Genomic DNA, 16,542 nt, shown 5'->3' with positions numbered 1-16,542 from the left:
AAGTTCACTTGAAAATATGTAAGAACTAAGTAAATGCAATTTTCAGACATGGGGAAACCCACATTTATAAAGATATTGGCACTCACAAAGCTTTAGACTGTGAAATTTACTTTAACATTTTTTAAACTGTCAATGAATAAGGCATATAGATTTTTAACAGCAAATATATACTTTTTCCACACTTAAAGGGATTGTAAAGGCAGAAGGTTTTATTTTTATCTTACTGCATGCTATGTAGTAAGTTAAAACAACCTTTTGCTTCCAACTTCCCCACAGACCAGTCTCTCTCAGCTCTCTCACTCTTCATTTGCTTGGATACAACAGCAGGAGCCATTGGCTCCTGCTGTTGCTAATCAGAGCCAATGACGAGGCATGTGGGATGGGGCCAAGCCCCGTTCTGTGTGTCTTGTGGACACACAGAGGCAGCTCGAGTGCAAGAATGCATGAGTGCCTCCAGAGCAAGTGGCTTGCTCCAGGGGTGCTCAGCGGAGGGGTAATTTGTTTAGTATTTTAACCCCTTGGCGCTGGTGCCTCCCGGCCCTGTAAGGGGTTTGTGATGCTGGGAGATGGGGTGGGGTTTAGGGTCATGTGACCGCTGTGATTGGCTGTCATGGTGGTCACATGATCAGAAAGCTCCTGACAGCAAGTAGCGGTCAAGTCCTTTTTGTGAGGAGCCGGTAAATGTGGCGGGAGCGTGCAGGGCGCAAGCTCTCGGCACATCTTTTGTTTACCTTTTGTTTACATATGCGGCCCCCTTGGCGCCAAAGCCCAGCGTATGCTCTGCGCCAATGAGTTAATATAAAAAAGCAACCTTTACAATCATTTTAAAATAAACCTGCCATGAAAGAGATATGGTGACTTCTGTTGCTTATCTTGTTCTGAAAAAGCCAGTTGCATGTTGACTCACAAAAGTCGGGTTAAAATCCATGTTTGCATATTTGTTTTTGGTCAGAATGTCAAAAAATTGGCACAACAGCATAGCATGAAAGTCAGGCAAGAAGCATATTTTGGGCTGAGTTCAGCAATGGAAGCCTCCATGTTTCTTTTATAACAAGTCTCCTTTAAACTTACTTCTATGTGGCAATGTCCTTAGGATAACCTTGACTGAGTACATGCTGAGAGAATGACTTTTGGTATTTGTGCCTCAGTATGGTTATCCATAAAACATGATCCAAAGGAAGAGGGAGTTGATTAGCATACATTTGCAGCAGTTACATGAAATTTAAGTTTCTAAATATGTTTTCAACGATACATAGAAATGTTGTCATCTACTTGTATCTGCAAGATGCCTGCAGTTCATTTAATACAGTCTGGCTGTGGGTCCAACAGTGAGACCCAGCACTAAATAGATTCAGGAGCATGTCTCCAAAATGGAAATTCTACTTTAGTTTTCTACTGTGTAAAAACAATGTAGCAATCCTTGCTGTACAAAAATGTTCCATGTTTGTGAACCTTATTTTACAATTTACAATAATCCTTTAAAATGTAAATTTTAAATCTGTCTTGAGATGCAGAAACAAAGATATTCACAACTCTTGGTTCAGTAACCTGTTAAAAGACATCCTGGTGTGGACTCTTCCCTCTCCTGACCTCTGTATGAGGATCTCTCTTGAAAAGGAAACTTGTGCCCAAGGGGCAAAATTGGTGTCTGAAGCAGGTGTGCAGGAGACGGTCAACAGGTATCTATTAAGCTAGGATGGTTGATCCCACAGAGATCCTCACGTGCAAGAGAATATAAGTTAGTTCCCCCGCTATGCTGTTAAGACAAGGTCACTACCCCTGGGTCTGGGCAAGAATGGGTTAAAGAGTGGATGTGATCCCTCCAACACAACATGATTAATACTACATGACAGAAAATCACATATGCAGTAGTTCAGACATACAGTCATATCAATTATGGACTCAGCATGTGTGGTAGATGCTCCTAAGTGCTCCTGGGCCCAGTTGTAGGGAAAATGTTTATATCAACATAAGCTCTGGTCAGTGTTGCATTTTAATCAGTGAGGGATGCAACATCTTTGGTTCCTGTAGCTGCTGTATATTTCTGTTCCTTCCCTTCACAGCAATGCACCCTCTTCCAGCCAGAAGACCACTCAAATTGCAAATTATCCATATGCGCCTTTAGAACAGGGCCCTGAATGTTCTGAAACACTGACTGGGCATGTCTTCAACACATTTTTATTTTCATTATTGATGTTTGTGCTGCTAACACTTGATGTTTGTTGCTGAGGGAGACATCACCAACTACGTTGTTGCCCCAGCAACCAACTTTTGAGTGTCCATGAATAAATGATTAGGAACATTTGTCAATTCTCTCACACAGCAAGGCAATGCTAAACAGGAGTGGTTGGACAGATTTATTATAAGTATACAGCTTAAAGTGGTTGTAAAGGCTGAAGATTTTTACCTTCATGCATTCTATGCGTGAAGGTAAAAAACATTCTGTGTGCTGCTTCCCCCCACATCCCCCCCAATACTCACCTAAGCCCCTCTCAATCCAGCGATGTGCATGGGAGCCATGGCTGTCGCAGGTCTCTCTCTCTTCATTGGCTGAGATACAGCAGTGGGAGCCATTGGCTCCCACTGCTGTCAATCACAGCCCATGAGCCAATGAGCATAGAGCGAGGGGCCGGTCCGAGCTGCAACTCCATGTGTCTTATAGACGCATAGAGTGGGACTCGTGTGTGAGCACACAAAGTGCCCCTATAACAAGCGGCTTGCTGTTTGGGGCAATGATCAAAGGGAAGGAGCCAGAAGCTCTGGTGGGAGACCTGAGAAGAAGAGGATTAGGGCTGCAAAACCACAGCACAGAGCAGGTAAGTATGACTTTAAAGGAGAAGTACAGCTAAAGAGCGAGGGGCGGGGCCGAGCTGCAACTCCATGTGTCTTATAGACGCATAGAGTGGGGCTTGTGTGTGAGCACACACCAGTGCCCCTATAACAAGCGGCTTGCTGTTTGGAGCAATGATCAAGGGGAAGGAGCCAGAAGCTCTGGTGGGAGACCTGAGAAGAAGAGGATTAGGGCTGCAAAACCACTGCACAGAGCAGGTAAGTATGACTTTAAAGAAGAAGTACAGCCAAAGAGCGAGGGGCGGGGCCGAGCTGCAACTCCATGTGTCTTATAGACGCATAGAGTGGGGCTCATGTGTGAGCACACACCAGTGCCCCTATAACAAGCGGCTTGCTGTTTGGGGCAATGATCAAGGGGAAGGAGCCAGAAGCTCTGGTGGGAGACCTGAGAAGAAGAGGATTAGGGCTGCAAAACCACTGCACATAGCAGGTAAGTATGACTTTAAAGGAGAAGTACAGCCAAAGCTCTTTTTGGCAGAAGCCCGCTGTCCAGGCTCGCGAAAGATCCCTACTTCAAAGTCAGAATTCCCCCCAGATTCTGGATCGGCTCAGCCTCTCAGCGAGCTGCTGAGAGCCTTAGCCAACCGCTTCCTCCCTGTGCACGGTCCAGCACTCCAGTGAGCGCTGGGGGGGGGGGGTAGAGCAGAGAGTGGTGACTGACAGTCATGGCTGCCTGCTCAGAGGAGCTGTGAGAACTCAGCAAACTGTAGTCATGTGATCACTGGATTCTTACACTTGGAGCCGGCGGGGGACAGATGCAGCCATTGGACCGATGCTGCATCCACCTAGGTAAGTATAATTTGGGGAAAAAAATAAGTCCATACATCGCTGTTAAGTCAAAAATTCCTCCTTTGTCTGCTCTAAAGTAGCACTGCGAGGGATGAAGCGTGACCATGATTGCATCTTAATTATGCTTCTGTGAAAATAGAATAGGAATAGGTTTTCACCACACCTCAGCCATCTGCAGCCAAACTGTCTTTACTGATGCAGATTCAGTATGTTATACATTGAAACTGTAAGACCAATGAAAAATGGTGCATTACCCACTCTATAATGTTATGGTGATGTCATATTCCTACCAAAACCTGTTTATAATTATAACATGAGAAGTTAAAGAAATGAGTGCTTTACATCAATGTATACAAATAATAGATGTACCAACAATGCATTGGGGTTGATTTACCAAAAACAAGGCTGTTTACTTTGCAAGGGAAGTTGCATGTTGCAAGGGAACTTTCTCTAGTAAGCATAGTGAATACGGTGATATTTCACCCCACAAGAATAGCCAACTACATGCAAGGAAAATAAAAAAAATAATAATTTTTGCTATACGATTGATTATCAACAAAGCTTCACCTCATTCACTAAGCTCTGGGTATAATTCCCTTGCAAAGTGAACAGCCTATTTGCCTTTCATAAATAAACTGCTTTGTCTCAACAGATGTGGATGTGCCTGATTATGGAATAAGTGTGTGTTGCACTGGCTGCTGTTGCCATGAGAATCTCCACAGTTCTGGCATGCATACACATATCATACCAGGACAATGGTTGTCTTCATTCCCCAGCATCCATAGCTACAAAATGAAAGTTACCTATCCTGTGGTAGTGCAATTATGATGGTACCGCTCCCCCAACACAGGTAGTGTAATGGCAGTATTAGTGCCAGGCAGCAAATATTGAATCTGTGGGAACTGGCCGTCCCCGTGTGGGTAAATATGAACTGGCTGTGGGTTTATGGAAAAGCTGTACTCATTTTCTTTCATTAAAGAAACAGTGGAAACAGCTGTGGCACCATGCACCAGTTCCTCCAGCATCCTGCATCTGACGTTGAATACGGGGTTGATTATATTTGAGATATCTCTATATGTTTAGAGTGAAATTTTAGGGTTGAAAATATTTTGTAAACACGTTGCAGAGACTTTGCTATTTGAGAGGCAACTTGATTTACGTTAAGGCTAGGTTCACATATCCGCATTCCTGCGGGCAGCGTTTTGTGTGGACATGAGAGCCCATTCATTTGAATGAACGCCTGTGACCCGAGACACGCAGGGAAGAAGTCCCTACACTTCTTTGGAAAACGCAGCCTGCATGGGAACCTCGGTTCCCAGTACAGTTGCGATTTCCAGCGTGGGTGGCGTGCCATTAGAATTAATGGCACCCATTGGTAGGCCCACATTCCTCTGTGTGGGTGGTGTGGCTGCACAGATTTTTGTGTGGATCTGCAGTGGCACCACCCGCGCATATGTGAACCAGGGATCAAGGCCTCATTCACATGGGCAAAAAGAACAGATGTTTCAGCTGGATTATTAAAGCTCTCAAAATACTTTGCAAAGTAAATGCCTGTAGTTTACATCGACAGAGAACTGTGTAGTACACATGCAACAATGACAGCACGTTGGCATCACATTTTATCACATTGCGTTGGTTTTGATCTGTCTGTAACATTTGGCAAATGTTGGCAACTCATAATGTTTGCCAGACACCTCAATTCATGTCAATGGAAGCACAGTGTAAGTGCACCCATAGTGTATATGTTGAATTTAGCATTTGCCTGGCATGAGTTTCCAAGGTGCTATGGAAACTAGAAAATGATAGAGCGGATGATAGAGTTGCAACAACCATTTTCTACAGTGTATGCATGCTTGCAGGACACCATGGCTGCAATTAGTGTGGCATTCACATTCAGTTTTAAGGTGGCCATAGACGGTGTTAAATTTGAAAATTCTTATGCAAAGAATATTCCTAAGAACATTTTTTCATTTTTCTAATCTATAGTGGCTCAAATTGATGTTCATTTTTGACTGCAGTGATGAGCAAATTCGAAGGAGCAGGATTGAACATTTTTCTTGAATAAATGGATTTTGTGGTTTTCATTTGGTTCAGTCTATTCATTTCACAATCATCTCAAGCCAGCTTCATTTCAAAATCAAAATGTTAGTAGCAAACTAAATCTTTCAAACATTTTAATGTTCTGAGAATGTTTTGAGAATTTTCCTATGAATTTTTCTAACACTTTTCCTAAGAATTTGCATACAAAATTCTATCCATCTATGGTCAGCTTTATTTTTGTCTAGTAAACAACTTGAAAACCCCAGAAGACTGATTTAAAAGGGATCTAATGTGATTACTAAACAGCTGAGTGAATCAGGGTCAGTGAAGGTGAGAATGCACATCTACTCTGATGAGTCAAAATTTTGAAAGTCATGGAAATGAGGACATGAGCATTTTCCCATTTTATTTTAGCAACTGTAGGGTTATACCGGTGTCCGAGTTGCTGTTGGGGAAATTTTCTGTACTTTAAGAACTGGAACATTTGAAAACCTCTCCAACAGTCACATAACAATAAACTGAAACATGTGTTTCATATCAATAGAACATTGGGAAACCTTGCAGACAGTGAACATAGTATGTGTGTCTCCAATGAGGAGGATACATTAGATGCAGAGACTATCGTCTGTACAATTCTCACCCTCTGCAGTCAACCTCAAGCCTTGGTGATTGTTCCAGGGCAAAAGAGGCTGTGTGCAAAGCCAAAAAGCTATTACAAAGACTCTAATCTTACCTCTATAAGAGAGAACTTTACAAGCCTTGTCACAGAGAAGAACAAGAAAGAAAGGACTTGTTTGCTATTCTCACTGAGACAAATTCAATAAGAGAAACTGTCACCCTCAGTACCATTCTACAGTAACTCATAATGTACTGTTACGTGCCAGTTTTACCATATGTTGATGTTTTAAAATAACTATAGATCTGCATAAAAGCATCTGGCCAAAAAAGATAGAACACCAGAATTTCATAAGGATTTCATATTGTTTTAGGAAAAAACTATTGTTTTTGGCAGTTTTGCTGTATTCTGTTATTTTACTCTGCAACTATTCTGTATATAAACCCAGGGTAATGCCTGTAACAAATGTAACAAACACCATATTTGCTTGTGTGTGATTACAGATATTGTGGCTGCATGTTTTAGGCCTTTTCACTTTATATTCACCCGGTTATCCTGCCAGTAACACAATTCTTGCCCTAACACCTGACGCAATACATTCCATTCTCCTTATTTCCTCTTTTGCACATCCAGCACTTTATGTTGCAGAAAAAGGTGCTGTGATCATTATAAACATCATAATCCTATCCAATTTTAACTTTTCCTCAAACATTGGGTTTTAAAAATGAACACAATATTTTAGTAACATTGTATATTAAACACCCACTTTGCAAATCGAATTGCAACAACACAATCCCATTGGGAGCAAACATTTCACATCATATTTTTACTGTTAAAAATAAAAAATATACACTTTCTATTGCACAAACTCGTTGTTTATTAATTAAAGATTGCCAGACAAGAAGAAAAGTAAACTTAGGGTGAGTATTTTAAACTTTTGAATATTGCCATAGAAGCTCTTGTTCAGGTGACAAGAAGTAATTAACAAATTCCTCTCTAACATGCTATGGCTGACCATGTACGTGTAGATTTTCGGCCAAGAATATTCTTTCAAGAATATTTGTTTGATTTTCTAATCATTAGTGGGGTCCAATCATTGTTTGTTTTCGACAGCAGTGACAGAAAAAATTGAAGGGGAAGGAAGGAAAACAAATTTTCGGCCAGTGTATGTGGATATCATTCAGAAATTACATTCATTTTAAAATCGAATGTTAAAAGCAAAAGACAATTTTCAAACGACATTTTTCCGTTCATCAAATGTGCAAAAAAATTTTCTTATGAATATTCTATACGTGTATGGTCAGCTTAAGTCTTGCTGGTGCCTCATATAGAGGGCCAGGAAACATCCTCCAGGTCTTGGACAAAGGAGTCCTGAAAATTATACCCCTCCCTCTAGCTTGACAATATTGTCATTGTTGTTTGACTAGCTCCTGTAAAAATTCTCCCCTTGTTGGCTAGTATATCAAAAATGTACTTCACAAATTGCTGAACCCATGTCAGATGATAATTGAAAATCTTCTGCTTCGTATTCAGACCTTGTTTAGGAAAAGGCTTCTGTATGGATCAACTGTATCAGAAACAGGGATACTGCACACTGAGATGCAAAGTCATTTTCTTCCTTTATTAAAATAGCCAGCAGGAACAAGTTTTATTCTGACATATTTCCTGCTAGGCACAGCACTTTCTCAAAGATTATTTGAGTAAGCAACAGACCAGTGTGAAACATGTCAGAAAAGAACTTGTTCCTGCTGGTGGTATTCTTGTTACTGATAGAATTGATTGCTTCAGTAGAGATAGGCTGAGCCAGCACCTGCGATGTGATTGAGGAGCCTGATATCACCTGGAATTGCATGGGAAATATCTGACATTGTATGAATGTATTATGGTGTTTATTAAATATTTTGAAGGAGCAAACCTCATCAAAACCTAGCACTCTAATGCAGGCATAATCATAGACCATCTGGTGATAACTATGCAACTCTTTGTTTAGAGAATGAAAGCGCCCTTTGGTAAACTTCACAGAGACTACTGAGTTGTCTAGTCCATAATCATCTTCAGCTGGATCAAGCCAGGAATCAGACATATGACAGTGTAGGAATCAATGATATTGCTTAAAAAAAGACAGTTTGATCTATAAGAAACAAAATATAGCCAAAAATATCACAGGAATTACCCAAAACTGCCATATTAAACACCGTAAAACTAACCACATGCCAAAGCAAGTCACTTCATGTGCATAACCTCCTCAAATAGTTTTTCTTTAAACAAATAAAAGGAATCTGGAAAGTTTCAGGTAACACCTCTCCACATGACCAATATGTGTTTAAAATGCTTCTGAAATGTGTCTTATGCTATAGGTGTTAAACATTTATTTTCCTTCGAGACCCTTATCGTGTCACTAATTTGCTTGATAAATGTTCATTGGAAATAATAAAAAGAGGTAGTTTGTATGCAAAGAATGGATGCATCCAGCACCTGTGTATACAAGCTTCACTGTTGCTGTTTTATTATAGCACTAGCCCCAGTTTGTTAAAAATCAGAAGGGTTTTCCTATTTGGAAAGCTTGCAGTATTTTACTCTTTTTTTTTTGTTTGCCTAGCTGTTCAGTTTATCAATGTTATCCCTTCTGTCTTTTTTCCAGCTACAGGTACAGTATATTTACACTCAGATAAAATGTTACGGAAGCAGGAACTAAATAAATAGAAGGAAAAAGCTGGGTACTAATAGGAGCACAGAGGGCTGAGTCTGAAGGCTTTACTGCAAACTGACCCTCTCCATCCCCTTCCTCAGCAGCACATAAACTAGGGACCTCATTTGAGCCCTTTACTCATATCCAGTGGAGCTGAATGTTATGTAGATGTGAAGTAGATGTACAGGGTAGTGGGCCAACAGTTCAGTTGTACGTATTTCTGACTAGTAATGCGCAGACCTTCTGTCACACTCTGCTGAACAGCTGCTGATGGCCATCAAAGTTGAAGAAAGAGTCCTGGTATAAAAAAATCTCAGGTCTTTATGGGGAGACACAGAGACTCAGTTTCATTTTTACTTCCTATCTGTAGAGTTTTAATTTCCCTGCTGATTACTGTAAGGCATAAAACGCTAGTATGACATGCGACAGACCAATGGGAAACAAATTTTGGGATGGTTGGGTAAAAGTAAAGAGACATTCAGAAACAGTATATTGTACCATTGTAAGAACTTTGCTTTTTTTCCCCTTTCCCTATAGTTTTCAGACACCATGCGCATACATTGCACAAACAAATTCCAGTGTTTGATAAGCATGTACAAGCCAGGATTAAAGTGGTTGCAAAGGCTCAAGGTTATTTTTTACCTTCATGCATTCTATGCATGAAGGTATAAAACCTTCTCTGTGCAGCAGCCCCCCCTGCCCACCTTTATACTTACCTGAGCCCCATCGCGATCCAGTGATGTACATGAGAGCCTTGGCTCTTCAGGGACTCTACCTCTTCACTGGCTGAAACAACAGTGGAAGCCATTGGCTCCCGCTGCTGTCAATCACAGGCAGTGAGCCAATGTGGAGAGAGAGGGGGTGGGGCCAAGCCAGACTAGATACGCAGAGCAGTGGCTCTGGAGTGAGCCTGCCTGGGTGCCCCCATAGCAAGCTACTTGCTCTCAGGGCACTTGGCAGAAGGGAGGGGCCAGGAGTGCTGGTGGAGGACCTGAGAAAAGGAGGATTGGGGCTGCTCTGTGCAAAACCACTGCACAGAGCAGGTAAGTATACATGTTTTTTTTTTTTACAAAATTGCCTTTAACCACTTGTCCTCCAAAGGATTTACCCCACTCCCTGTCCAGGTCATTTTTTTGCGATATGGCGCTGTGCTACTTTAACTGATTAAATTAAATTTATGTCCTTTTTCCCACAAATAGAGTTTTCTTTTGGTGGTATTTGATCACCGCTGCGGTTTTTTTTTTAATTAAAAAAACACCGACAGTTTTGAGAAAAAAAAAATATATTTGACTTTTTGCTATTAAACATGTCCAGTTAAAAAATGTAAAAAGTCAAATTTCGGCAGGAATTTAGGCCAAAATGTCTTTGCTAAAAAAAAATCCTAATAAGTGTAAATTAATTGGTTTACGTAAAAGTTATAGCATCTACAATGGCAGTATACATACTGGAAAATATATATATATTTTTTATACTAGTAATGGTGGCGATCAGCGACTTATAGCTGGCATTCTGACACTGGGAGGAATTGACTAACTGTCACTGATCCCCAGTGACACCAATACAGTGATCAGTTCTAATAACAAATACTGACACTGTACTAATGACACTGGGCAGGAATGGGTTAACATCTGGGGCGATCAAAAGGTTATCTGTGTGCTGTGTGCTGTTTCACTGTGTGTTTCACTGTAAGCACACTGCTATGCAGAGCCCTACAAAGCAGTGTGCAGGAGCTGACAGGGGAGAGATCTGTATTGTTTACATACAGGTCTCTCCCCCGTCTGTGATACTCGGTGATCACCGGGTGGCAGTGGGATTCACTGACTGGGACCCAGTGATTGACAGCCGAGGCCGCCAATGGCGGCACAGGTAGGCCATGCTCGCGTCTCGCGTGCGCCCCTTACCTGGAAATGTAAAATCACGTATATATACACGTGATTTTGCGCACCCCTGCCACCCTGTAGCAGTATTTCTGCTACAGGGTGGCGGAAAAGCAGTTAATACCGCTTTAAGTGTCAGATTCAATAACTGAGCCTAGTGAGACTAAACTTACAAACATAATTATAGGTGGATAGAGTTTATTAAATGATAGAAGGATTGTAGCCCTTGATAGCCAACTTGGACATCACTATTATACTGTATATCATAGGAAGAAAATGTGCAAGAACAAAAGGCATAACCAATACAGTTGTATAGATGTCTTAGAACAGGGGTGTCAAACTGGCGGCCCTCCAGCTGCTGCGAAACTGCCTCTGCCTTTGGGAGCCATGCTTGTAACTGTCAATCTTGCAATGCCTCATGGGATTTGTAGTTTGGCAACAGCTGGAGGGCAACCAGCTGTCTTAGAAATTTGAGGAAAAAAAAAAAACTTAAATAGACTCAGAAAAATGCTGAAAACTATTTTACACAGTTTAGTTTAGTCTCACTAGGCCCAGTTATTGAATTGAAAGCCCTCCCTAACCCCCAAATCTAATTTAACAAGAACTTCACCTCCTCCCCTTACTACATACTTACCTTTTATGTCTATAAAGAGTTACTGCACAGGTACAGTAGGCCCTCACTTCAGACCAGTTTAATTTAATTTCCTCTCCAGGAGAGGAAATGGAGGGAAGTTTCTCCAGTAGAACACTACTAACTACTATTTTATCCCCAAAACCCACCTCCCCCCCAAAATATTTTAGATACTTTTAATGTGGCAAAGAGAAATGTATTTTATACAGAAACCCATAGCAACTAAACTGCCGAAAGGTAAACATACATGCAAGCCGGCTTTTTGCTAATCATCATAATTCTCCTTACTATGCAGAGCTTAATTAAACATTTAAGACTAACAAATAAAAGCTAGTGGGTGTTTGTATGTGTCTATATATGCATGAGTCCAGAAAGTCTAAAAACCAAGCCAACACAATTAATTGAACAAATCATACCATGTATTGCATTAAGTATTGCTGTAGTATAGAAATACGGGTCTACAATCACCGCAAGCAATTTGTAAAGTAAGCTTTACAAGTCCCCTGAACCAATGAAATGCTGAATCCTATATTAAACCTGATCTGTGTCTCTTTCCTTATGCTTCTGAATTCTTTGATGAATTCCACCCACTGTTAAAACCAGTGCACTTTTATTTCCCAGAGACATCTGCTGTAATTTTTGAATGTTTCTGTACCTAGCTACAAAGCAGTAGAATGGAAATGTGTTTGGAATATAAAGCTCCCAATTTCTGCCCTTATCAGTTTGGCACTAAACCGCTGCAAATCTTCTACTGCATATGAATGTTTTTAAGCAGATTGGGAATGTACTTGGAGATAAAAGAAATAACCCAGTAAAGGCAATTAGGCCATATATATTCAAATTGGAGGTGACAGAGACCAAATTACCTCTGCATGTATGAACGAAGTAGTGTTATTCCTAGGAGAAAATACATCATAATGGAACAGACCATCATTGCAAGCCCCAGGAGGATTGCTCTGTCTTCTCCCGCTTTCAGTGCTGTCACAGTTTTCCTTTTGTCCAGAAGGTCATGGTCCTTGATTTTTTGGTAAAAGTTTCTAAAAGAAAAGGATATTGCTATTAGTATATTTTATCAACTACAAGATTACAGAAAAAAGTACCATTAAAGCAGACCTTGTATCAAAAAAGTCTCTACTTGTATTGTGCTATGTCACATTCTCACCTAAAAAAAACCACAACTTTTTCTTAACTGTTGATATTTTTGCAAACAGCAGCCAAGAGAAATGCAATTCCAGCCAGGGTACTAACCCCCATGACTTTTTTTTTTACTGAGAAAACATGAAAGATTCAATGACAGAGCACATTTGTTAATAACAACCCGTAACATGACAGAAAGTCCTAACAGACATTAACCACTTGCCCTCCTGAGGATTTACTCCCCTTCCTGACCAAGCCATTTTTTGCGTTACAGCGCTGCATTATTTTAACAGACAATTGCGTGGTCATGCAACGCTGCACCCAAATTAAAATTTTTTTCCCACAAATTGAGCTTTCTTTTGGTGGTATTTGATCCCCTGTGTGATTTTTATTTTTGCACTATAAAAACAAAAGACTGACAATTTTGAGAAAAAAACAATATGTTTGACTTTTTGCTATTAAACATGTCCACTAAAAAAATTTAAAAAATCTAATTTCGTCATAAATTTAGGCCAAAATGTATTCTGCAACATGTCTTTGCTAAAAAAAATCCCAATACGTGTAAATTAATTGGTTTATGTGAAAGTTTTAGCGTTTACAAATGGCGGTATAGATACTGGAATTTTTTTTAACATTTTTATTAGCAATGGCAGTGATCAGCGACTTATAACAGGACTGCGGCAGACATTCTAACACTGGGGGAAACTGACTTGGTGTCACTGACATCCCCAGTGACACCAATACAGTGATCAGTGCTAAAAAAAATCACTGACACTCTACTAATGGCACTGGGCAGAAAGGGGTTAACATGAGGGGTGATCAAAGGGTTAACTGCGTGCTGGGAGTGTTTTACATAGGGGGCCATGTCATTGTGCTTCACTGTGCGCACACTGCTTTGGATGGCTGTGCCCGAGTTTACAGGGAGGAGAACTGTCAGTAAACAAATCAGCCCCCCCCATCGGAGATCATCGATAATCACCGGCGCCTGCAAGTAATCACCGGCTGGGACCCGGTGATTGACAGCAGCGGCCGCGAATGGCAGCGCGGGTAGGGCTCGCACGCGCACCCTACCCAGAAATGCAAAATCATGTGATTTTGCGCACCCGAGCCACCCTGTAGCAGTATTTCTGCTATAGGACAGATAGGAAGCAGTTAAAGTAGTGATATTCTAACAACATAAACAATATTTAAACATTAACAATACCCAGAGCAAGTACCCTGCCTGGTTTTACAATGAAAAAGTCAAAACATTATGACAATTGTGAGATATTGTGTGTTGGATTACCTGGGGAATCCTGGGATAACAAAAAGAACTAGTGGCACATGCCGCGTACCATGAAAAATGGAGATCATGGTAAGGTTGTACCTAATAGTGGGAGTAGCTTAAAAATGGATGATTAATTGGAATACAAATTAGTCATTGTATAGGGAGGAGGGATAGAGGGAGAGATAGGTTTGGAGGGGGAGGGGTGTGAGAGAGAGAAGGGTGGAGAGAGAAGGGAGTGAGATGACCATGAGATGCCCCTGGTACCTTTTTCATAGGATTTTTTGAGTTTGGGCAGGGACACAGGGGCCCCATGATCCCCTATTGCCCGGGGGCCCCATGACTTGTCAGTCCGCCCCTGATTCTGTCCATGCTCTTTTACAGATGTAAACATGGATTGTTGGCATTCATGGGTCAGATTGACCAGGGAAAACATTTTTTGATGTTCTACTGGACTTGTGACGCTGGGTTCAAGTTGTTTTCTTAATATTCTGAGGCACACTAGAAATGCATATTAATATATAACAGGACCACATAACATGACCTTCACTTTCATGCTACAGTATTTGTTCAGGGTGTCTAAACATGACTGTGTAGCCCAATAGGCACCAGGGTTAGATCTACAATACTCAGTAATCAACACTCAGAAAAAGTGCTGTTCAGATACACCCCTTCCTCTGCAAGTCTTAGTGAGTGAGGACACTGTGTCTGTTACTCAGCTGTGCCAGCAGAAAATATTGAAGTGGGAGAGAGGCAAGCATGTTTTTTTTTTTTTTCTAGTATACATAACGTCCTTTAGGGTATTTAAAGACAAAAAGGCACACAAATGCAGGGCATAGGACTATAAAAACCAAAAAATTGTAAGATTTGCATTGGGCTTTATTCATGGGAATTTGAACACAGGGTTCTATAATAATTTTAAGAGAAATTATTATTAATATTATACAGGATTTATATAGCGCCAACAGTTTGCGCAGCGCTTTACAATATAAGGGAGACAGTACAATTACAATACATTTCAGTACAGAAGAAATAGGAGGGCCCTGCTTGTGGAGCTTACAATCTAAAGGAAGGGGGAGGTGATACAAAAGGTGATAGTTGCGGGGGGATGATCTGGCAGAGGTGATTCAAGTACAGTTCTTAGGTGAAGGTGGGGTAGGCTTCCCTGAAGAAGTGAGTTTTCAAAGATCGCCTAAAGGCAGACAGGGTGGGGGCTGACCGGACATGCTGTGATAGGGAGTTCCAGAGGAGGGGAGAGGCTCTGGAGAAGTCCTGGAGCCGAGCGTGGGAGGAGGTGATGAGGGAGCTAGAGAGGAGGATATCATAGGGGGAGTGGAGTGGGCAATTTTGGCGGTATCTGTGGATGAGGTTGGTGATGTAGCTAGGGGCAGTGTTGTGAATGGCTTTGTAAGCTGTGGTTAGTATTTTGAATTTTATACGTTGGGTTAGTGGAAACCAGTGGAGGGATTGGAAGAGAGGGGCAGCAGTCGCTGATCGGTTGGTAAGGTGTATGAGTCTAGCAGCAGCATTCATAATAGACTGAAGGGGGGATAGCCTGTGTAACGGTAGACCAGTGAGGAGGGAGTTGCAGTAATCGAGGCGGGATATAACCAAGGCGTGGATGAGTTGTTTTGTGGTGTCATTGGTCAGAAAGGGGCGGATTTTGGAAATGTTCCGGAGGTTGAGGCAGCAGGATTTAGCCAGTGAGTGGATGTGGGGCCCAAAGGAGAGGTCAGAGTCTAGGATTACGCCTAGCACCCTGGCATGAGGGGAAGGACCAATGGTTGTGCTGTTGATCTTAATGGTGAAGTCGTGAGTGGGGGATCGGGGAGGAGGAAATATTACAAGCTCAGTTTTTGAAAGATTGAGTTTAAGGTAGTGAAGTGACATCCATGCTGATATGTCGCTTAGTAGATTTCTGATACGTGAAGAGATTGTGGGGGTGAGCTGGGGAGTGGAGAGATAGATCTGGGTGTAAAAAATAAATTGTTTACCAAACTCAGTGGGGATGGGTTGGTAGCAACAAATAGGCTGTTCACTTTGAGACTGAATTTTCCTTTCACTTAGCAAATGTGGTGAAAAATAACTTTGCAAAGAATACCCAATTACCTGCAAGGAATACAAGAAAACTGTATTTTTGTTTGCTTCACTAAACAAAGGGAACATTTCCTTTGCAAACAACATCTTCCCTTGCAAAGTGAACAGCCCATTTGCCTTTAGTAAACCAACCCAAGTGAATCTTCACAGCGTTGACTCATCCTGTATCAGAGCGCTCCGGTTTAATCAGACAAAGCTAGAAGAATTACCTCTGCTGTCTATGGAGCAACTCCATCGGTATTTATTTACTAATAAATAGAAAATTGCCACCAAAGTCAGGCGGGTGGCATTATATTAAGCTCTCAGACTCACCAAAATATTAAAGGTGTGGGTGTAAACCTAAAATTGACATGAAAAACAAACACGGTAGCTGCAAAAAGCAAGCTAACAAAGTAGGTAATAATACACCCAAGCAGAGTAGCTCACATGTAAAAACACATTTTATTGAATTTCCAGTAAAAAGAGGGAATGATATCTGCAGACAGTGAATATCGTACACAACCACCTACAACACTATTAAAAAAAAAGCAATCGGGATTGCAGTACGCAAAA

General features: G+C 41.3%; 1 protein-coding gene across 2 annotated transcripts in view; it reads right to left on the bottom strand.

The window, feature by feature from the left end:
* Window positions 1-16,542, bottom strand: part of KCNMB2 (potassium calcium-activated channel subfamily M regulatory beta subunit 2) — a 577,176-nt gene that overhangs the window by 53,009 nt on the left and 507,625 nt on the right. For both annotated transcript variants that reach the window (XM_089675536.1, XM_089675535.1), the window contains one exon: window positions 12,359-12,529. In XM_089675536.1, the coding sequence (XP_089531662.1) occupies window positions 12,359-12,529 (171 nt within the window). The remainder of the gene's footprint in view (window positions 1-12,358; window positions 12,530-16,542) is intronic.

This window comes from Staurois parvus, unplaced genomic scaffold, assembly GCF_062004578.1.
Source record: "Staurois parvus isolate SC_StPar_1 unplaced genomic scaffold, SC_StPar_1.0 ptg000155l, whole genome shotgun sequence".
Taxonomy (NCBI): Eukaryota; Metazoa; Chordata; class Amphibia; order Anura; family Ranidae; genus Staurois; species Staurois parvus.
The sequence above is the reverse complement of the archived record's forward strand: the minus strand, read 5'-3'. Positions and strand labels throughout refer to the sequence as shown.